Raw genomic sequence first — 23,292 nt, forward strand, 5'->3', positions numbered from 1 at the left:
CAATATTTGTTTTATTTTTTTTTATTGAAACTTTATTCAAAGAGTGTTAAAATCCAATACAGGAAACCTGGTTATCATAAACGCTCATCTTCCTCAGGGTCCTCTGGAAATACAAAATACAAAGATACTGAGAATTCAAAATACAACCCTAAATACGAAAATACAATTTCAAGCAAAAGTAGTAAAACTGTACACAATAGCCATGTCATAAAATGTACACATTTGATCAACATCACGTATGTCCTTATGTTGTTTGTCTCGAAAACATTCAATGAAGGAGAAGATCAAACACTGTTCAGCAATGCCTTGAAGGTAACAGCACCATTGTGTCTAAGAAATTGTGAGGTTGCTAAAAAGTCTCGCCATAGGAACATACAAAATGTCAGTTTGGGTGCTCATGTCTCATACTACGAGACAATATATTTGATATTTTGGTAAACAAATCAGTTACATATTGAGGTAGCAAATTATTGATGGCTTTGTACACGAAACAACCAGTTCTGTATTTGATACGGTTTTTATAGGCATTATTTTACATACTTCATGGTGGGGTGCAGTTGGATTTGCTATTGGAACATTCATAATAATTCTGAGTGCAATATCCTCCTGCAGGAATACTTCCAAAATTGATGAAATTCAATTTGTGATGTCTGGGTAATGTCATAAAGGTGTAACTGATTGATTTTGAAAAAACTAAAGATACAACACTCATTTATATTCAGTTGATTTCCATTGATTAATACTTTATCGGTTGATTGATATTTTATTGGTCGACTTAGTGCATTATCAGTTGATTTTAATCTTTATTCTTTGACCAGAGTACGTTATTGATAAGTCATCGATTGATTTGATACATTAATGTTCTCTTGGCTACATTATGGGTTGATTTTATATGCTGTCTAGTCTATCTATCCATCAATGTTTCTATAGATTGACCAATCAATTGATATATATATGGAGCCTATTAATCATCCCACTAATCAATCAATCGATCGATCGATTCATTCACTCATTTGATCATTCAATCGAGCATTTGAACATTCAATCAAAAGATCAGTGGATGGATAGATCAATGCATCAATCAATTGATCTCTCGATCGATGATAGATCTATCCCCATAAAGTACTTGATCCAATACGTTATTGGTTGATTTTATATGTTATACGTAAATTTGTTGATACATTAGGAAAAATTAGTACATTATTGGTAAATTTTTACTACATCATCAGGTTTGATACATTATCGGTTAGTTACTACATTATCGTTTGTAACAGCTAGACCCTGTTTCAGAAGGCTGCCACATGCTGAATTCCATATTTCGTCAACATCCCCCCCCCCAGCTTGATTGTAGCAGAGAAAGGTATTTATTTTGTCAAAACAGTGCTTATGGCAAATTGCTAGCTATTGCTAGTGTAGGGATAAGTTAACATACTTGGTGCTGTCAATCCATTGTTTCACAATTTTAGTGTAAAGTAAAGTAAAGTAAAGTAAAGTAAAGTAAGCCTTTATTGAAATCGTATCCCAGTTGGGATCTTGATCATAAAGTACAATAAAGGTTTTGCAAAAACAACAATGAAAGAGTATATATAATATATATATATATAAATATAAATATCTATACATGAGGTCGTGTTAAAGGTTCACAAATAGTTTACTTTGTCTTTTTCAATTTGTCTTGTCTGAGTTTAAAACATGTATGTATGTATTTTCCCAATTCACATAGTGATGCTTTATCTGTCCTTGAAAAGATGCTTATAAGGTCTTGTGTGCCTCTGAATGCGTTTTTACAAATGTTTAGTTTACTGAAAAATCATGTCTAATGTCTGTGTACAGGGGTTTCACTAAGTTTTGAAACAGGGGGCCAAATGAAAATTACAGGCGGCCAAGCCGTACCAACGTCCAAGCATGAGGATGTTTGGATATTGCAACCCCCCCCCCCCCCCCCCCCCCGACATGGTTCCAAATTAGCTATAGTAACTCGACAAAACGGTACATCAATCACACATGATAACTTTATTAAAAAAGTATTTGCATTTTTCAAACGATCAGAGACAACAGTATAGATAGCCTGAATCAAGGTGCCGCTACTTTCAAATCATGAATGACTATTGTAAAAAGTGTTCGTTTTATGTTGAAAGCATGGGTCCCTTCGGAAACCACACTCAAAAATGCATAGGAGATCATCTTTGACGCAAAGAGCATAGAAAATATGAATTCAGAGATGTATTTGGAGCCATCGATGTTGGTTTTTTGAAGGAATTATTGTGGCTTTTGGTGCGCGAAATCCGTCTCGAACTTGGCGATACATGTGTACAGTGGCTGGTATTAAATTCAATTGTACTTCTAGCCCTGCGTACGATGCTGTGTGTTAGCGGGGCTATTAGCTGTAGCGGAACACACAGCATCGTACGCAGGGCTATTGTACTTCCTGCATTGCCGTGTACGGTGTATGCAACCACAAACAACCAACAGCCTACCACTCATCGTCACAGTCTGCTAAAGTTTACAACTTCAATTTATTCTGTTTTGATATTTATATGCCTACAGAGTTGAAGCAAGTCAAACGTTTGGCTCTCAGTCATTAAAATCCAAGAACGAACGCGAAGGTTGACTACATTGACAATAGCAAGCCGTTGTTTTTACACAATCCGCCGTCACGGATAGCTGTGGGCGATTGCTGATGCATTCAGAAGAAACCTTTCCTGAGAGATATTCATAAAACGCCGCATAAGTATCAAAATGATCTGAGAAATTGCCATCGACTGTACCCTTCTTAATCAACCAACCCGTCTAACTGTTTCCATTTCGACCGAACTGAGTAACTTCACCTACGTATGGCCGACATTATGTTGCGTTATGCACATGCTCAATGACCCCTAACCTCCAACCACCCTGTGTACGTTGTACAAATGGGGTCCGTGCTGTATAGCTGTACCAGTATCGCACGATACACGAATGCGAACCAACGACCACAATTAAAATTTTCACTGAAAACCTCGCAAAAGCGTTGAAAACAAGTAATTCAGCATGAAGGATACAGATCATTGTAAACTTTTACCGATATGCTGTATTTGTTACCAGCTATTCATTCCCGTAAGCGGCACAACAACATGATTTTCAGGTAATTACAGGCGTCCGTGATCGCCTTACAGCCGGCCATATGGCCGGTGGCCGGCTTTTAACGAAACCCCTGTCTAATGTCTGTGTATCCTTTGCAATGAAAAAGAAAATGTATCTCATCTTCTACTTGTTTGTTTTGGCAAATTGGGCATGCTCTGTCTATGACATCGAGGTTTCTATATCTACCTGTTTCTATGTGTAGTATGTGTGCACTAATGCGTAACTTGCACAGGGCTGATCTGTGATCTGGGTTTTTTATAACATGAAGGTAACTTTCGAGAGAGAAATCTTTTTTCAACTCTCTGTGTGTGCGAAGTTTATTTTTATGGTGTGAAACAGTGTAATCATTAGTCTAGCAATTAGAATGAAAAAAACTTTACAACAGTAGTGAAAAAAACCCACAGTAAACGGATGTCTCACACTGTTGTCTCCAATTATTTCGGTGAGTCATTAGATTTATGTTAAGGGACTGGACACAAATTACAGGGGGGGGTGGGCCGGTGTTTTTTAGGGGTGGGTCGCCATTTTTCGCGCAAGCATTTTTGAAGGGTCATAAAATTTTGTGCAAGCCTATGGGGGAGGGTCACCTTTTTTCATGCATCAAAGCTGAAATTGCATGTGCACGTTATGGAATACTGAAAAAAGAAAAAATACCTCCTGGCACTTTCATTTTCTGCCATTACCATTTTCGGCGCGCCCTTCGGGCGCAAATTTCAGGTATAATAAACAATGTATTGATGATCCAAGCAGCCACATTGATTTAAGTTGTCATGATTTCTACTTATTCAACACTATTGTGCATAACTGTCCCCTATAATGACTCTTTCAATAACAATTTGGGAGATTACTTATTTGACATCATTCTCCCATTGACAATACATTGGGTATAGGTCGGTGTCAAACGTTCATGTCGCTGTATGTACATTTTTTAATTTTTTGAGGACATTGACAGAATACAAACTTTTCAGAATAGTGCATAGTGTCATCAATAACAACTGGAAGCTTCAGGTCGAACAACTTTTGAATAACAATTTAGGATCAGATAACCTATGAGTTATTTGAAGTTTCCTCATAGCCTACAATGTATTGTGAATCAACATTTTGGTGAAATTCCAAAAATCAAATTTCTTGCACAACCATTGACTTGAAACCACTCTAGTCTAATCATGCATATTAATACTAATAATTAGGTGTACATAAATGCACAGGTTTACCAAGTTTTGTATTGGAAAAAAATTATTCATAGTTTCATCATAGACTGCCATGTATAGTGAATGGACATTTCAGTGAAATTCCAAAATCAAATTTCTTGCACACCCATTGTCTTGAAACTACTCTAGTCTAATCATGAACATTAATACCAATAATCAAGTGTACATAAATGCACAGATTTTCCTATTTTTGTATTGGAAAAAAATTATTCATAGTTTCATCATAGACTGCCATGTATAGTAAATCGACATTTAAGTGATATGCCAAAATCAAATTTCTTGCACAACCATTGACTTGAAACCACTCTAGTCTAATCATGAATATTAATACTAATAATTAGGTGTACATAAATGCACAGGTTTACCAAGTTTTGTATTGGAAAAAAATTATTCATAGTTTCATCATAGACTGCCATGTAATAGTGAATGGACATTTCAGTGAAATTCCAAAATCAAATTTCTTGCACACCCATTGTCTTGAAACTACTCTAGTCTAATCATGAACATTAATACCAATAATCAAGTGTACATAAATGCACAGATTTTCCTATTTTTGTATTGGAAAAAAATTATTCATAGTTTCATCATAGACTGCCATGTATAGTAAATCGACATTTAAGTGATATGCCAAAATCAAATTTCTTGCACAACCATTGACTTGAAACCACTCTAGTCTAATCATGAATATTAATACTAATAATTAGGTGTACATAAATGCACAGGTTTACCAAGTTTTGTATTGAAAAAAATTATTCATGGTTTCTTCATAGACTACAATGTATAATGGATCCACATTTCACTAAGCGAAATTCCAAAAACAAAGTTATTGTACGCAGATGCATGTGTTACCACCCTCTTCTAATCAAGCACAATTATGTCAATTATTCAGGGTCATATATACACAAATAGTGCATATTTTTAATTCTGAAAATTTTTTTTTACAGTTTTGTCATAGACTCCCATGTATAGTGGATCAACATTTTATGCGAAATTCCAAAAACAAAGTTATTGTACACAGATGCACATTTTACCACCCTCTTCTAATCAAGCACAATTATGTCAATTATTCAGGGTCCATATATGCACAAATAGTGCAAATTTTTAATTCTGAAATCTTTTGACTGTTTTGTCATAGACTCCCATGTATAGTTTTGTCATAGACTCCCATGTATAGTGAATCAACATTTTGACAGAAATTCCAAAATCAAATATCTTGTTCACATGTGCACTTGTAAACAACCCATGCTAATAAAGTATATCTATATCAGTTATTAAACATCTGTATATGAACAGATATAGCTAGTTTTATACTGGAAATACACGTTCGTAGTTTTCTTATATTCTACTACATGTATAGTGAATCAACATTATCGATAAAATCTAAAAATTACATTTTTTGTACAGGCATGCCCTTTTTACCTGCCACTTCAAGCAAAGTACATTTACATGAATATCACACATATGATTTGATATTTTTTGGACAACGCGTTATATCGGCCACATTTTGCCTTCCTTTCGGGAGGGCGACTTAAAAAGTATAGCAAGTCAGAAGGGGGTCTTTAACACATCGCGGGTTGTTTTAGGGGGTATTGAGTAACAGGGGAGGGTCACTTATTTTCATGCACGGATAAGGGGGAGGGTCACTAAATTTTGTGCATGAACTTTTGAAGGGTCACTATTTTTTACGCAGCGGTTTTTCGAAAAACACCGGCCCACCCCCCCTGTAATTTATGTCCAGTCCCTAAACTCACATATTTCTTTAACTGGCAAAGCACCTCATAAAAGACACAAGCACACAAAATTTAGTTCAGTACAAAGTTGATTATGCTGTAGATGAATACCACAATCAGTAGTCTGCAGTACATTACATGTTAGAATGCTTATCTTCAGGTAGCTCCTCTTCCCCCGGCATGCAATGAGATGATACGTGTGTCTAATCTGGAACGTTTATAAACCATTTGTATGCTGACGACATTTGCTTGATATGTCCTTCTGTCAAAGGGACGCAAAAATTGATAGATATTTGTAGTTCTTATGGCACCACTCATGACATTGTTTTCAATACAAAGAAAAACCGAATGCTTGTGTGTCATCTCTAACAAATCGAGAGTTGTACATTTTCCTAAAATTTACATAAATGGTATACAAATCGCATTTGTAGAAACAAAGAAGTATCTGGGCTGTCTTCTAATGTCTCACTTTTTAGACGATGCAGATATTGATCGTCAAAAGAGATCATTCTATGTTTCAGCTAATATGCTTCTGAGGAAATTTTCGCTATGTTCTTTAAGGGTAAAATGTATGATTTTTAAAGTCTAGTGTTACCAATTGTACGGATCCCAACTGAGAGTTGCTTATAATAATGCTGCCCGTATTTTTCTTGGATACAGAAAGTTCAGTAGTGCAAGTTCCATGTTTGTTTCAAACGATCTGTATAATTTTGACAGTTTACTCAGAAAACAAATGTATGGCTTTATGGTACGAATATCTATATGTGATAATGTAATTATTCAGCAAGTGAATCAGTGCTTGAATTTCTCATCTGAATTACGCAAGTTTTGGATTGATTCTCTTTTCTAGTGAGATAAGGTTGGCTGTCAGCACCCTCACCGGTGCTTTATTCCACATGTCTTTAAGTTTATTCTTTCATTTCTATGGACAATTGATGTCTGATTTAAAGAGAAATAAATAAATAAATAAATAATCTGTGTCAACAGTTTTATCTGGCCATGTCTGTTTCCTTTGAATTTAATTTTGCATTGCTGTTGTCGCCGCTTTCTGTAAAACCGACAGTGAAGCAATATTGGCCACTATAGGTTGCTAGTTATGCAATGTAGAATGTTCCGCCAAATTCTCCAAAGTCTTTTAAATATAAACTTGAGAAACTCAAATGAAGAAATTGACTCGGTAATACATATAGTCTGATCAGGTGAATTAGTGGCAAAAAATGTCAGCAGAAGGTTTGAAAGTTAAATTCTAAACTGAACCATTTCCATGTTGACCATGAAAGTATGAAGAACTAATGTCTCACATTTTGGTGAATGATTCTCGTTACAGGATCGTATCAAGTTTGGATCAAATAGCATCTTTCTATATGTTGGCTTTCCTCATGAAAGACAATCAAAAGAAGATATACAAAAGTATGACTATGATTCTTTCCAATCAGAACTGGCTGAAGCAGAAGGATTTTCAAATCAAGAGTTTTTCCACAAAGAAAATGATGATACTGGGCCAGACCCAGCTGCTTTAAGAATTTATCAAGATTATATCAAGCTTTTACCAATGATAGCTGAAGTGAATGCTATGAGTGAAGAAATGGAAAAGGTGAGGATAGCCAAAACTGTTCAACATGAAAGAGTATTTACCTTTAAGGGGGCGCATGTTGCTCTAAAATCACCTTTTTGCAAATACCATTGAATTTAATTAATTTGTTAACCCAAGATTAAAATATTGGTTTGGGTTAACCTTTTAGCTTGTCGAGCAGACATAAGTTTCGTGATAAAGAAGTGTTGATTTATGCAAATGTCTGCAAATAACCCAATTTCCTGGCTTCTTTTTCCTCCCAATTTCAAAATTTTCAAAGAATTTAACTCCACTCTGGCTGGGTCAAATCTTCTGAAATTTTCACAGTGTGTTTTTTAAATGCTATATAACAAAATGGCTGTTTTGTTTGGCAATAAAGTTCCTACATTTTGAATGAGAGGCATTTTAATTTTGCGTATCATGTTTTTAATCACATTGTTTGAGTTTCAGTCTTTCAACCCTTGTCATTTTAGAATGAGGATAGATAATGCAAAATAAAACAGTTGTTTTTAGCTCATATTTGGTTTTGTATATAAATACCAAAAAGAGCTTATATGATGAGTCTGAGTGGCGTCTGTATGTCTGTATATTTGTGGGTATGTGCGGATGTATGTCCGTCACACACAAAGGCTCCCATACCACCAAAGCTACCATCTCAGTATTTGGTGTACAGGTAGATGCAGGGGTTGAGATGTGAATTTGTTCAAATGAACTTGTCAGTGTCTAAAATGTGCATATGACTCATGAGGTAAGAAAAAGCGAAATCCTGCAAATGTGCAGGAGTGATGGCCAGTGTCTGAAACAGGCTTGAGTCATTTCCTGTCATTGTTTATGAACTGTTACATATTAACAGACCAGATCAAACCATAGACAGTAGAGGGGGAAGACTGTCTATGGTCCAACTAAGAGGGACTAACTGTGCAGAAGTCATTGTCATAACATCAGCGTAGAATTTTCCTGCACTGAACAGATAGAAACAATATGTATTGTTGATCTTTGGTACCCATACTGGTATTTACCAATTCTGATCAAATTTGAGCAACACCGAATAATTGCGGTATTTTTTTCTACATATACTCTTCTTTCCAGTGAAATATTACATCTTAGAAAATATCATTGTTTTTGACTTAAATTAATTTTTATCATTACCACCAAAATTTTTTTACCCCAAATATACACCCACTTCATCCTTCAAGTAAACAACTGCTACCATAATAAGGAATTGTGTGTTAACACAAATCCAGTTTGTAAGTCCACGGAGCTAGGCTGCCTGCAGAACAACATGTCCTGAAGTCACTTTGCATTGCTGACGTAGACATCTTATACTTATCTAACTACTCATCTGCTGACGTAGACACCTTAGCATCTGCTATCTAGCTACCATCTTTCTTGCGCACGGCACTTGACCTAATCCTTGCTGCTGCCAAGCTATCCCGCCACCAACCCCATCTCCTCCTTGGTTCCACTAGTCTGCTTCCCACTGTGGGCCGTCCATTGCATGTACCCCCACTCAAGAAGGTGGTCTCCACCGGCCCGGTGGAACCACTTTCACTTTCGGCTTTCCAAAGGTCTGCAAACACAACTTTGCAACCCAAACCTTCGCCCAGGAAGCAGACTGGCGGAGACCCCTCACCCAATCTTTGAGTTATTTTGTGCTTAGTTTTGAAATGATTTTTGCCTAGATTTTACTTTTGTAGTTTTGCTTGACATTGTATTTTCCGTAGTTAGGTTATCACTGCTTTGTATTTGTCCACTGTCGCTTATTAAATTCTTTTTAACACCATATCCTGTGTAGCGGTGTGTGCTTACAAACTAAAGTTTAGAGTCTCTGCTTTTTGAAAATATATAGTATGAGGGAGTTTCCTTGTCATGTTTGATGAAAAATATTGCTTTGAAAAAAACTGTGTTGGCAACATGCAGCTCCACCTTAAATACATAAAAGTGTTTTATCACATAATTGGTTTTTATAGCTTCGCTGTCAGCAACATGGACCTTATAAAATAGGCTGATTGTCCTTCGTTGTCTGTCATTGTCATCCATCATCTGCCCTCTGTCAACAATGGCCTTCTTCTCTGAAACTGCATTTCCCATTGCTTTGAAATTTGATATGTACTTCACTTGGGGTGACCTAAGTTAGATTTGTTCAAATTGTGGTGAAATTTGCATATTTGTATTTTTGAGGTATTTTTATTTTTTGCTGTTTTTGATCAAAAATTCTCTGAAACTGCTCATCTGATTACTTTGAAATTTGATATGCAGTTTACTGTGGGTGACTTCAGATAGATTTGTTTAAATTGTGATGTAATTTGCATATTTGTATTTGGGGGCAATTTTTAGTCCTTTGGACCAATGGTCCAATGGACTAATGTGATGACCTGGCGTATACCATATGGCACAAGACCACTCATTCACTTCCAGGTTTGTTACCCACGAAGATAGCTTGGAAGAAAAATAGTGCAGACCTTGAAGTTTTGATACCTGCATGGATGCTTATTTAGTTTGAACTTTAATGTCAAGTATTTTTGTAAACTTTAGATAATTTCCTGCCTGAATCAAAATGCAGACTGTTGTGAATAATGGCTGAAGCATTCAGTGGTAATATGAGGAGTTTTAGGGCCCATAGAAATCATAACAATAAGCCTGAATGTTGTCGAAAACACCACTGAGGGCACTATTTTCATCGCTATCTCAAAATTTCCATGGATTTTCCCACACGAAAAATTAATCAGTAGTCAAGCTGACATTGACCTGTTAAGAGGATTCATGCTGCTGAATGTTTTAAAATAGGAAAATTGAGCTCAACGCTACTTTGGTGGCCTATGGGAAATTAATTAGTGGTCTTGTGCCATATACAGTGTGCCATATATCTCAGTAACGCTTCTGAATCAGTAGCTTGTTTTAAAATTTGGTTGGATGGTCACTCAGTCAAATTTCTCTAAAAATTTTTTCACAGTTTTTGATTGAATCATTTTAAGGTCACTGTTTAGTTTTTTTTGTGAAAATCAGTTCTTCAATTTTTCCTCAAAACCACTAATATGATCATTTTGATGTTTGGCATGGGTGTTTGAAATGTCGTCAGAAATGTTCAAATTGTAGTGATGTATGCCTTGTATTATTAGCTCATATTTGGTGTACCAATGTGAGGTTATCGTATAAGCTGAATCAGTTCATTTGCATCTGATTTGCATGTCTGTATGTCTGTATATTTGTGGGTATGTGCGGATGTATGTCCGTCACACACAAAGGCTCCCATACCGCCAAAGCTACCATCTCAGTATTTGGTGTACAGGTAGATGCAGGGGTTGAGATGTGAATTTGTTCAAATGAACACATCAGTGTCAAAAATGTGCAAATGAGGTAAGAAAAAGTGAAATCCTCCAAATGTGCAGGAGGCATGCCAGTGAGAAACAGGCAAACTCCACTGATGTTGACTCATTTCCTGTCATTGTTTATGAACTGTTACATATTAACAGACCAACTGCAACCATAGACAGTAGATGGGGGAAGACCGTTTATACTAAACTAAGAGGGGCTTGTTTCTGCTATGCATGTTGCTAAAGTTGACCTCCAGTACCTAAAGTTAGACCTTAATTACTTTTGTCATTCTTGTTTTTCTGGTTTAAATATTTCTTGTTGTTTTTCTGGTTGTACTGTGCAGAAATCATTGCCATAACATCAACGGACAATTTTCTTCCACTGAACAGATAGAAACAACATTTATTGTTGATCATTGGTAACCCATACTGGTATATACCAATTCTGATCAAATTTGAGCGACACCGTATAATTGCGGTATTTTTTTTAAATAATATCTTTATCCATTTTTAGTTGATTTGTAGTAAATTTTGCTAAAGTTACCATCCGCACATGTGCTGAATACAAGGACTAAATGTGAGTTGACAAATCAAAACTGACACCATCTTGTTCTTCAGACTTGTCTGATTTTTTACGTTTTATACTTTCCATGTGTATGGACATGTCCCATAAATATAAAGTCGACAGTGATGTTACTTTTTGTCACCATCGTGCATTTTTCGTGCGAAAGGCTCCTTCGATTGACTGAAGAAATAATGGCCTCCGTAGACCCGGTACCAGCAAATCCATTTCTTTGGTGGCACATCACTTATACAAGAGTCAACTACCATCGAACATCACAATTGACACCAATTTCATTTCATACAGGGGTATTGAAGAATATACTGCTTTTTATGCATTGGGTCATTGAGGTCAACTGGAAATACAAAACATTGAATACGGAAGGGAAGACAAAAGTATCATGTGAGCAAGCAAGAACAGTGAGGCATAGAATTGAGTATTATCTTGCTTTGTTTTTTTTGTCCTCAAGTTTCGTTAATTTTGGCAAAATTCTTCATACCAATGCAAACACAATTTTTTCCCTTACATTTGAAGTCGGAGAGCAGGCAGCAAAACCATGAACTCCACAAACTTTAACAAGTCACTTAGTGGCAGACCAGTGCAAACTAAGGTAGTGATTTTGTTACTACAAGCCCATGGACTAGTGACTTTGAAATGATTTGCAAACTCTTGCATATTAAACATTGAACATTTAATTTCCCTAGACTGTCGCAAGAATTGTCGAGTGTACAAAAGAACGTAATCAATCTGAAACCAGGCTTTGTTTATCAGCATCGTCAATCTGCAATGCTTGTCAACTCAGTTACTCGACCTAATATTTGCCGAACTGCAGTAGGGAAACCCACCATTGTAGTTTCACAGGACACTATGATCTTCAACGACCGTATCGTATCACAGTTGAACTAGATTGTATCTGACTGTGTGCTATCATTTGGTCCTTTTCTAGCTTAAATGACTCTGATAACCTAATCACAGTCACAAATCCCGTTTTTGACATAACTTAGTATCTATACCTGTCATGATAGTGTTCATGACTTCCCCTTTCACTTTGACCAGCACTGCAATCTGAGGATCGTCCCAGTACAATTGGTCACTCGCAGATTTTTAAAACCTGGTAAATAAAGTTCTTGACATGGACTCTTGTTACATTTATGTGGTGAAACATGACCGTGAAAAAATAAAACGTTCTAATTTCACTTGATCATGCAATATTTATGTTTTAAATACCAATGCGATGTCCTCCAAATTACAAGAATAATGAGTAAACATTTTTGTAAGAAAGGTGATGATAAAAAGACTCTCTAGTGGTTCAGAGAAATCATAAATATTCCAAACTATAAACCTCTGTTCTGTTATTCAGTATTTAATTCTCTCAGTCGTCCTTGATGTCCTCCTTTTCACCAATGCATTTGTTTTTTAGCTACTATAGACTATAGTCTATAGAAGCTATTGGGATGAGTATCCGTCCGGCATCTGTCGTCAGTCTGTATGTATGTATGTATGTATGTATGTCCGTTTGTGAGGCGTCCGTCCACTCAAATATCTTGAGAACCGCAGTACTTACTGATTTGATATTTGTTGTGTAGATGGAAAATATGATTTTGAGAAACTATTTTTTTTATTTTTTGATATTGTTGAAAATAGGCAAATTAATGCCAAAAAAGGCGTTTTTGGTAAAAAATCTTCTTCTTCATAACCGCTGGTCAGACAGCTTTGTTATTCGGTATACAGGTCCCTAGGGGTAACCCAACTTAGATTTGTTCAAATTGTGATGAAATATGCAAATGTGTATTTTTAAGGAATTTTTTTGTCATTTTTGGTCAAAATTTGATTTACATTGTATGTAATTCTTGTACTGTATAAACCCTATCAATTCACCCAGAAAAAATAATTAATATAATTTTAAATAATTGAATTAATTAGGAAATCATCAAAGCCAAAATAATTTCAGTGTGGAATTATGAGAAAGTTCAACTTTTTTGACAGTTCATAGTGAAATGCTTACCATCTTGGAGGATTAAAACATGTAAAGGCAACTTTCCTGAATCCCAACTTTGATATATTATGAACCATCATGTATGTTATCTAAAAGAAATTGCTCATAATAGTTTGTCATGATAGGGTGGTCAAATAAATAGAGATAGAGAAAGTTCTAATTTCCATTTATGGTTGACTTGGTAAGGATAAAATAAGATTACTTTTTGAGGAAAAAAATAGAGTGGTCAATTAAAAGAGTGGTCAAAGTGATAGGGTTTTTATGGTAAAGCTGGGCTGTAAGATTCCTCATGTGCTATTTATAGCAATTATGCAATCTGTGTAAACAGTGCAATGAAAGTGTAACATGATTCCTTATACTGCTTTTGATGACCTTGAACTTCTTAAGTTTCAAACATTTGTCTCTTCAGCGTGCTTTCTCTGAGTACGTACAGTCTCAACTTATTCAACAGAACTTACTTACAATGTTAATTTGAAAGTTAAAATGTGCTTGGTTAATTGGATGAAAATACTGATATTAAAAGATAACCAGCTCAAGATTCTTTATAACCTGACAGATATGCTGTTTTTTTATGACGTAGATCTTGATTTAAGCAAGTCTTGTTTACTTTAATTAGAATGTAATTAACTCTCGTTTATTTGCTATTCTTGACTGATATAGTCTGATGAAATAAGCAAATCTGTATTTCTACGGAATTTTTTCCATTTTTGGTCAGGCCATCCTGAAATAAGCAATCAAAGATATCCACCTTCTTCATCAATACATGTGTCACAAAAGGTTATTCTCTACATTACACAGCAGAGCTCTGTCAACTGTTGAGTCGCTTGTTTTTTCAAAACTGCTGGTCAGACAGATTTAATATTTGGTTTATACATGTCCCTAGGATGACCTTAGTGAGATAATTTCATACAGACAGGACATACTTAATTTTGTATCCATGTGTATAGTAGCTTCAGGGACTTTGGCCCTATGTTTGTAGTTTTGTGGTGTAGTATCATCTAGACGTCTTTCTCCTAGCCAATCTATATTGATTTTGGATCATCGAAATGCCAATGATCGATTTCAAGTCCTCCTCTTGGAAATGCCTTGCAAAAATTTACAATGTACTTATAAATCGGTGCCAATTTTTAGCAGCCACAATTTGAAGAGGGGGTTGTTTTCCAGTTTGGAATTATGTACCGGTAGACTGCGTTATTGTAGTCTTGCTTACAATCGTACATCCGTAATGCTTACAAGCAGGCATGTTTATCTATAAGTTGTTTACCAGACTCCCTAGATGACAGACTCCCTACCCGATGCACCAAAACCTGAAAATTTTACATCATCATCTGGCCATTTCTCCAAGCATGCTTGATGGGGGAAGTGGACAATATGGTCACTCACAGTTGGGTAGCTCGATTGCTTGATTTTAACATTTATTTTTGTGCATAAGTTCAACAAATCACACTTTCTGGGCAAAAAGTGATATTAAACGCTTTTCTGGAGTAAGTATAAACCTGTATACTGTTGATGAAATTTTAGGTGGATGACTCCTTGAAATATGCAATGCATATTGTTGTTGTTGTGGACATTAAATTCAATAGTGATACATACTATGCAGGTATATTTGGTACAGTAACTGTGTATTTGTCGGAATTTACTGTAACAATTGAGCTATGGCCAGTAGTTGGTAAAAATGCATGTTTCACATCGAAGCTATCGTGCTATGGGCAATTGTATGCCATTGTACATTATAGAACCCAAACGTGTAGGACAACCGTGCATGACTAAACACAGAAAAAGTCTGCACGTTAGACATTTTAGACACGTTAGGTCCGTACGTTAGGTTTGCATGATACACGATCGGTTAGCATAATTGACATGGTAGATTTTGACCGATGTTGAAAACCTAAATGACATACACGTTAGACATTTTAGACACGTTAGGTCAGTACACATAAGGTTTGCACGATACACGATAGGTTTGCACGATTGGCATAATAAATTTTGACTCATGTTGAGAACCTAAAATGACATACACGTTAGACATTTTAGACACGTTAGGTCCGTACACGTTAGGTTTGCGCGATACACGATAGGTTTGCACGATTGGCATAATAGATTTTGGCTCATGTGGAGAAGCTAAAATGACATACACGTTAGACATTTTAGACACGTTAGGTCCGTACACATTAGGTTTCCACGATACATGAAAGGTGTGCATGATTGGCATGTTAGATTTTGACTCATGTTGACAACCTAAAATGCCATACACGTTAGACATTGTGTCTATAGCGGTAAAAGTGTACGTCATATTAGGGTTCAAGATAAGTAGAATTGTATCATGGCTATCATGAGCCATATCGTACAACGTGCCGACCTAACGTCGACAGAGCTAACGTGTCTAAAATGTCAAACGTGTATGTCTGATGAGGGTCTCAAAATGAGTCAAGAGCTATCATGGCAATCATGCAAACCTATCATGTATCGTGCATACCTAACGTGTACGGATCTAACGTGTCTAAAATGTCTAACGTGTATGTCATTTTAGGGGGTCCAGATAAGTTGAATGGTACAGTCATGATATACACGTTGGAATTTTAGACACGTTAGATCCGTACACATTAGGTCGGCACGTTACACGATAAGTTTGCACGATTTGCATGATAGATTTTGACCCATTTTGAGAGCCTAAAATGACATGCACGTTTGACATTTTAGACACTTTAGGTCCGTACACGTTAGGTCTGCACGATACAAGATAGGTTTGCACGTTTGGCATTTTAGACACGTTAGATCCGTACACGTTAGGTCGGCACGTTATAAGTTTGCACGATTTGCATGATAGATTTTGACCCATGTTGAGAGCCTAAAATGACATACACGTTAGACATTTTAGAAACGATAGGTGTGGATATGTTAGGTCTGCACGATACACGATAGGTTTGCAAGTTTGGCTTTTTTAGTCACGTTAGTTCCGACCTAACATGTCAAACATGTACTACTAAAATGTAAAAATGTCTAAAATGAAAAAATCCTGACTTCTTGCCATGGATGTAACAATTGTGATATGGTGTTAGCCATGTGTAATATTTAGTATTACTGTATATTACAGGGTGTTGTGTTTGAGGCATTCATCAAGAACTTAGCTTCACATGATGTCAAAGGCAGAGACAAGGCAAAAGAGATTGAAGTCAAGGTTACTGGCATTAATACAAATCAGATCTGGATTTGGTCCAAACCAAAGTTCATTAACCGAAAATTCATTATTGAAGAACTTTATCAGAAAGCTATTGATGATGAAATTAATATTACAACAATTGGTAAGGTGAGTGCTTGTGTTTGACCATCTGTACAGCTTGATTACATTGATAAAAAATCTGATGTTCACATGCTGCAATAAGTTACTTAATGACCATATTAAAAGTCCTCTTGTATTCATTATAGTAAATAAATAGGTAAATTAACAGCTTGTAATATGCTGTAAAAATGACACCTATATTAAATGTTAAAGTGTTTCAATTAAAAATGAACAAAAAATAGTTCTTATAACAAAACAACATTGTGAAAAATTGCCGATTCGTTAATGGTACAATTGTCAAATTGTTTCACAATCTGTTAACTAAATTGTTGAGGAAAGCCAAAAAGAAGTACTTTTGTGACAAACTTTCTACGTCTGTTGGAAATTATCACAAAAGTAGAGGACTATCAATGAAATATTAAACAAGAAATACCACTATACAAAAATTAAAAGATGAGAGTAATCCTGGTAATTACCAAAGGCCCAGATATTGCCAAAGCTTTTAATTCTTTTTTGTCAACATGGCAGGAACATTGCTTTAACAATGAAAAAGACATTTATCAGTGTCATGCTAATTAATTTGTAATTGCTTATGTAATGAACTTTCATAGTTAGAGTGATATATCCATAAATACCGGTACTGCGTCAAATTTGATGAAACTTGGTACATATGTTGATCTCATAGTGTTGTAAATACTGCATCAAACTTTATGAAATATGGTACCGGTGATTATCTGTCAGTGTGAGGATAGTATGCAAAAATGTTCGGCAACATCCTGTCGATTAATTACCAATTGACTCATTTTATGACCTTTTGTAATTAGAATGGCTGCCTACATTGGTTTTATGTTTTCACTACCATGGAACCCATTTTTGGCCATTGAGCGCCATCTGTATCACAGTATTTTTATCACAGACCAAATTAATGAAGAGGACTCTATCCTCTCTGAGGACTTGTAATTAAAGTACCTATTAACAAGTGGGGACTGTGTCATCAATGATGACTTGTTCTTTATGGCCTTAGTGTTGTGAATCGGGTTCATACACAGCTTTACACAGTGAGTGTATATATGCTGAGATACACATCTTACAATTTCTCCAACATCAGTTGTTCAAGACAGTAACTTGGACTAGTTTTGATATAACATTATGCTAACTTCATAAAGGTTTTAGACTTTTTTCCTTTGTTGTATTCAATGCAATTTTTCTTTTTTTTTTTGTCTGTGGCCTCTGCCGCTAGGTGATTGGGTACCGTGCATTGTGGGTTCAAGCCCATTGAAAAAAATCTATCATCCTTCCAATAGTTATAAACTAAGCAGGAGCTACCGCAAGCAACGTGAACACTATTGAATCACTGAACTTGGTACAGCTATGCCCTATGGATGTAACGATAACATTCTAGGGGTGGGTAATTTTTCCAGCCCTAGGGGGAGTCGTGTAAATGTGATGGGTTTATTTAACTCTCACACTTGAAGACGACGTAGCCATGGGCATAGACATGGTAATACCAGCAGTCCCCCCAAGTTCAGTGATCTATTGTCTATTCTTAATCAGCCGTTAGGAGTTCACAAAATAAGAACTGCTTTGTTTGCTTGCTCCTTGCAGAAATTGAGATTGCTACTCTCAAGAGTTCAAACGATGAATATCAACCAAAACAGCCCTGATTATCGTTTAGTCCAAATTATTATCGATATCAGCAATTACCGGCTATTTAAGCCAGTAAGGACAGAACTCTTGAACAGTGACAAGCTTTTATTTTTTCATGTACCATTTGCAAACAAGGGGATTGACCAAATAAACATCAGCAATATTTTGCATGATAAGAAAGTTGTGGAAAAAATATCTCGATGCTTTACACAACGAATATGTTGTAGTTCCTGCAGACAAAGCTTCAAACAACATTATCTTTGTCTGTAGGAATTATTATATCCAGTGTATAATAGATCTAGAAGAATTAAACCTTCATTCAGATAAGAGTAAGACAACCTACACTCTTTCCTCCCTCACTGATGAAGATATTTTTTCAAACCATTCATCTGTGCTCAATGAATTTGGCATTCCTTTGAAAGAGAAGGACAAAAAACTACCTATGTTGTATTGGATACCTAAATTGCACAAGAACCCTTACAAACAACGTTTTATTGCAGGATCAAGCAATTGCACTACCAAACATCTGTCACAATTATTGACTATAATTTTCACAACCATCAAAAATGGTCTTTTTCGATATTGTGACAAAGTGTATGAAACAAGTGGGTTGAATCAAATGTGGATACTAAAAATTCGAAGGAATTGTTGCTTGATTTAAAAGTCAAGAAAAACAAGTTCAGCTCAATCCGAACATTTGACTTTTCCACATTATACACCACAATTCCCCACGATAAACTTAAAACAAGGCTGTCATCTCTTGTTAAACAAGCTTTCCTGCATAAAATGGCAGTAGAAGGTACCAATACATTACCATCAAACATAGGTCAGGTTATTTCAGTAACAACATGGATGCCCAGCACAAATACACAGATGAAGAAATTATTAAAATGCTTAATTTCTTAATCGACAACATATTTGTTAAGTTTGGCAGTATGACATTTCAACAATCTATCGGCATACCAATGGGTACATATTGTGCACCCCTTCTTGCAGACTTATTTCTGTATTCATATGAAGCAGATTTTCCTACAGTCTCTCTACAAAGCAGGGTCTAAAAACTTGCAAGGCGTTTTAACAACATGCACAGATATATCGATGATCTGATTATTCTAGACAATCCAGACATTACATCATATTTACCCTAATGAGTTGGATATCAAAGATACAAGAGAGGGTAGGAAATCTGCTTCATATCTCGATCTGTTCCTACAAGTGGGTACTAATGGGCTACACACTAAGCTGTATGACAAAAGGGATGATTTCGATTTTGAAATCATAAATTATCCCCACTTGTCAAGCAATATTCCATCTGCACCTGCTTATGGTGTGTACGTGTCTCAACTTCTCAGGTATTGTAGGGCTTGTGATTCCTACACTGATTTTCAACTGAGACACAGCTCATTGGCATCAAAATTACTGAGACAAGGATACACAACAAAAAGACTCATTAGGACTTTCAAAAAGTTCTACGGTCGATATGACAACATTGTGGCCAAATATCACACCTCGGTCACTCAAATGAGTAACGACAGCATTCCCGGCTTTGACTTATTACAGTTTGTGTGAGATGTATGATAGTGTGTGTACTAGCGTGAGTGCTTCACGAACTCTACGGCGACTGGAGAGGGCGCAGTCAGAATTGTAACATATATCCTTAGCTCGGTTGTTGAACCAATCTTTTTGAGATTGGGGATTTATAGCCGAGCGGTTTTGTCTGTGGCCTCTGCCGCTAGGTGATTGGGTACTGTGCGTTGTGGGTTCGAGTCTGATTGAAAGCATTCCCATGACCTTTAGTAATAAATGAGTGTTTCTTCATCCTACATCAGCTTTTTTCACTCATGTGTGAGCTAGTTCACTGGCATGGTAACTTTGATGAGCTGTATGATTTATCTAACAGGGTGATCATGATCTCCAGCTGGTGGTGTTGTATTGTTGTGAGCCATTGAAGTGAACATGACATGAGGTGATTTTTGTGTGTACAAATAAATGTGACCTATTACATGCACTATGACAATGGTGACTGAGCAATGTCCACTTCAAGCTGTTTTATGTCTGCAAATGGTCTACTATGAGCTGCAGGTCAAAAGTCATGGGCTGCATTTGAGCTAGTCATGCGTATGCCAGTGATCTGCATACCATGCCCCATGAGCTGCCATTTGCAGCTCAAAGCTAATTATATATCCACATCTGCAAGCAATCTGCAACAGCCATCAGGCAGGTCTGCAGGTTCGGTAAGGGAGTATTAGTATTGAGATGATATTAAGTAGGGATATTAATATACAGATTAGGCAATCATAATGAGCAAAATATTGTATGTCATTGGCTTAAGGCTTTGTTCGTGTGTAAACCTAGCTTCTGATTGGCTAGAGAAGTCATATTTTGTGTACGTGATTTGGTCAAGTTAGCAACAGGCGCTACTCCTTAAACAAGGGAAGGATTCTGCTATGCCCAGCAGTTGCAGAGATCTCTAAACCCTGGACTTAGAGATTTGTAGCCATGTAGCAGAGTAATAGAACAGAGTTGCTGTATATGAGACATCTCGGACGTCTCGGCAGCAGGGCTTGCAGAATCTTGAGCATCTGCTGACTTTATATAGCCTCGAGGGGCTTCAGCATCAAGTGGCCAGTGTGCTGACATCCAACTCCACTGAGACTAGATTCCTGCTGAGCGAGTGGAGGTGTACGTAAGTCCAGTTACGGACTTGGTTTATCGATGGCTGTATGCTGCTTGATCCTGTTCCCAGAGTATCACTCCAAACTCTGGGTGTTGCTGCTATAGCCCTGTTAGACTGTCCATGGACTGTCTTAGCAGAAAGACAATTTGTTCCAGTACTCTGTTGCTGAATAGTTCCAGTGGGCATACTTGGCATTCCAGACATTCCCTTGCTGGGTGGTGCAGAGCTACATTCTGGAAAAGTGACAGCATATAAGTTGTAGCTGTTTAGCAGTGCGCCTGTTGCTGTAGATCCTGTTGAATGCTGTATTTAACCATTGAAGAATATAAGCTGAACAGCATGCAGAGAGCTGTAATACATGACTCCTGGTGTTTTGTTGGTGTGGGTAGGGCTGTTAACTCAAGCAGAAATGCGCTGGCAGGTATACAAGTCAAACCCTTACGGGGTCCCTACCCTAGCCAAACCTGCAGACCTGCCAGATGGCTGTTGCAGATCTTCGCAGCTCGGCTGTAGCAGATCACTTGCAGATATCTGCAAATGGTCTGATTTTGTGCATATATAATTAGCTTTGAGCTGCAAATTGCAGCTCATGGGGTATGGTATGCAGATCAATGACATACACATGACAGCTCAAATGCAGCCCGTGACTTTTGACCTGCAGACATACAGCAGCTCATAGCAGACAACTTTCAGCCCATGACTTTTGACCTGCAGACATGCCACAGCTCATTGCAGACAACTTTCAGCCCATGACTTTTGACCTGCAGACATACAGCAGCTCATATTAGACCACTTGAAGACATATAACAGCTCAAAATGGACATTGCTCATTCACCATTATCATACTGCATTTTCATTAAACCTGTTTTACTGTATGGCTCAGAGATTTGGGGACAAGATTTCATGGATTACAAGAAGTGGGATAAATCAGCAATTGAAAAAACTCACCTCAAATTTTGTAAGAACATTTTACAGTGTAATAGACAAGCTTGTAATGCCGCTGTGAGGGGTGAACTAGACAATTCCCACTTCTACTTGAGATCAAACTTAATATTGTTAAACACTGGCTTCATATCGTACAACTGCCACATTGTAATCTTGCTAAAGAAGCTTTTCTGGAGCAAATGGTAAACAACACTAACAATAGATCCTGGTTTAACTGTTTAAGTGCTTTAATTAAAGACAATGGAATGGACTTTCTCCTTGATAAAGCTCCATCACTTAAACACCACAAAGTTGTAACTGGTTTAATGAAAACAAATTTAACAAACAATTATGAAGTCTTTTGGAAAAAGTTGATCACTGATGAAAATAATAAACTAAGAATGTATGCCAAAATAAAACGTAATTTTAGATTAGAACCCTACTTAACACAGTTGCAAGGTGAGAAAAGAAAATTGCTCACCAAACTTCGCATTAGCAATCATGATCTAGCAATTGAAAAAGGGAGACACACTGTTCCAAAAACCCCAATTACTGAAAGATACTGCAATCAGTGTAACACCAACAGTATTGAAGATGAAACACACTTTTTATTAGTCTGTCAGAAATACAAAGTCCAAAGAAAGTACTTTTTCAGTAAAATCAATTTCCCAAACGACGATACTGAAAATCAGCTTATTTCTCTACTAACAAAACAAGAGTTATCTTTTAATGAACAACTTGCAGATTATATTTTTACTTTATATAAACATAGAAATACCTAGTTATATTTATTATTAGCTACTATTATTATACTGTAATACTTTATCTTTATTGACGAAAATTTTAACTTATTTTTGTATCACACTTTTATTGCCACAAATGTGATGTAAATCCTATATTTACAAGCAAGCAATAAAAATATTATTATTATTATTATTACTGCATGTAATGGGTCATATTTTATTTGTACACACAAAAATATATTTATTTCTACCTCATGTCATGCTCACTTCAATGGCTCACAACAATACAACACAAGCAGCTGGAGATCCTCGTCACCCTGTTAGATAAATGTGACACACCTCATCAAAGTTACCATACCAGTGAACTAGCTCACATGTGAGTTAAAAAAAGATAACACCTGATGTAGGATGAAGAAACACTCATTTATTACTAAAGGTTATGGGAAAAATTACACTGAATACAACAAAGGAAAAAAGTCTGAAACCTTTATGAAGCTAGCATAATGTTATATCAA

At 36.4% G+C, this 23,292-nt stretch overlaps 1 protein-coding gene across 3 annotated transcripts in view; it reads left to right on the forward strand.

Moving 5' to 3' along the window:
- Positions 1-23,292, forward strand: part of LOC139144565 (kinesin-like protein KIF28P) — a 503,294-nt gene that overhangs the window by 255,758 nt on the left and 224,244 nt on the right. For all 3 annotated transcript variants that reach the window (XM_070715275.1, XM_070715274.1, XM_070715276.1), the window contains exons 12-13: positions 7,389-7,655; positions 16,601-16,813. In XM_070715275.1, the coding sequence (XP_070571376.1) occupies positions 7,389-7,655; positions 16,601-16,813 (480 nt within the window). The remainder of the gene's footprint in view (positions 1-7,388; positions 7,656-16,600; positions 16,814-23,292) is intronic.

The sequence above is a fragment of the Ptychodera flava genome, chromosome 11 (genome assembly GCF_041260155.1).
Source record: "Ptychodera flava strain L36383 chromosome 11, AS_Pfla_20210202, whole genome shotgun sequence".
NCBI lineage: Eukaryota > Metazoa > Hemichordata > Enteropneusta > Ptychoderidae > Ptychodera > Ptychodera flava.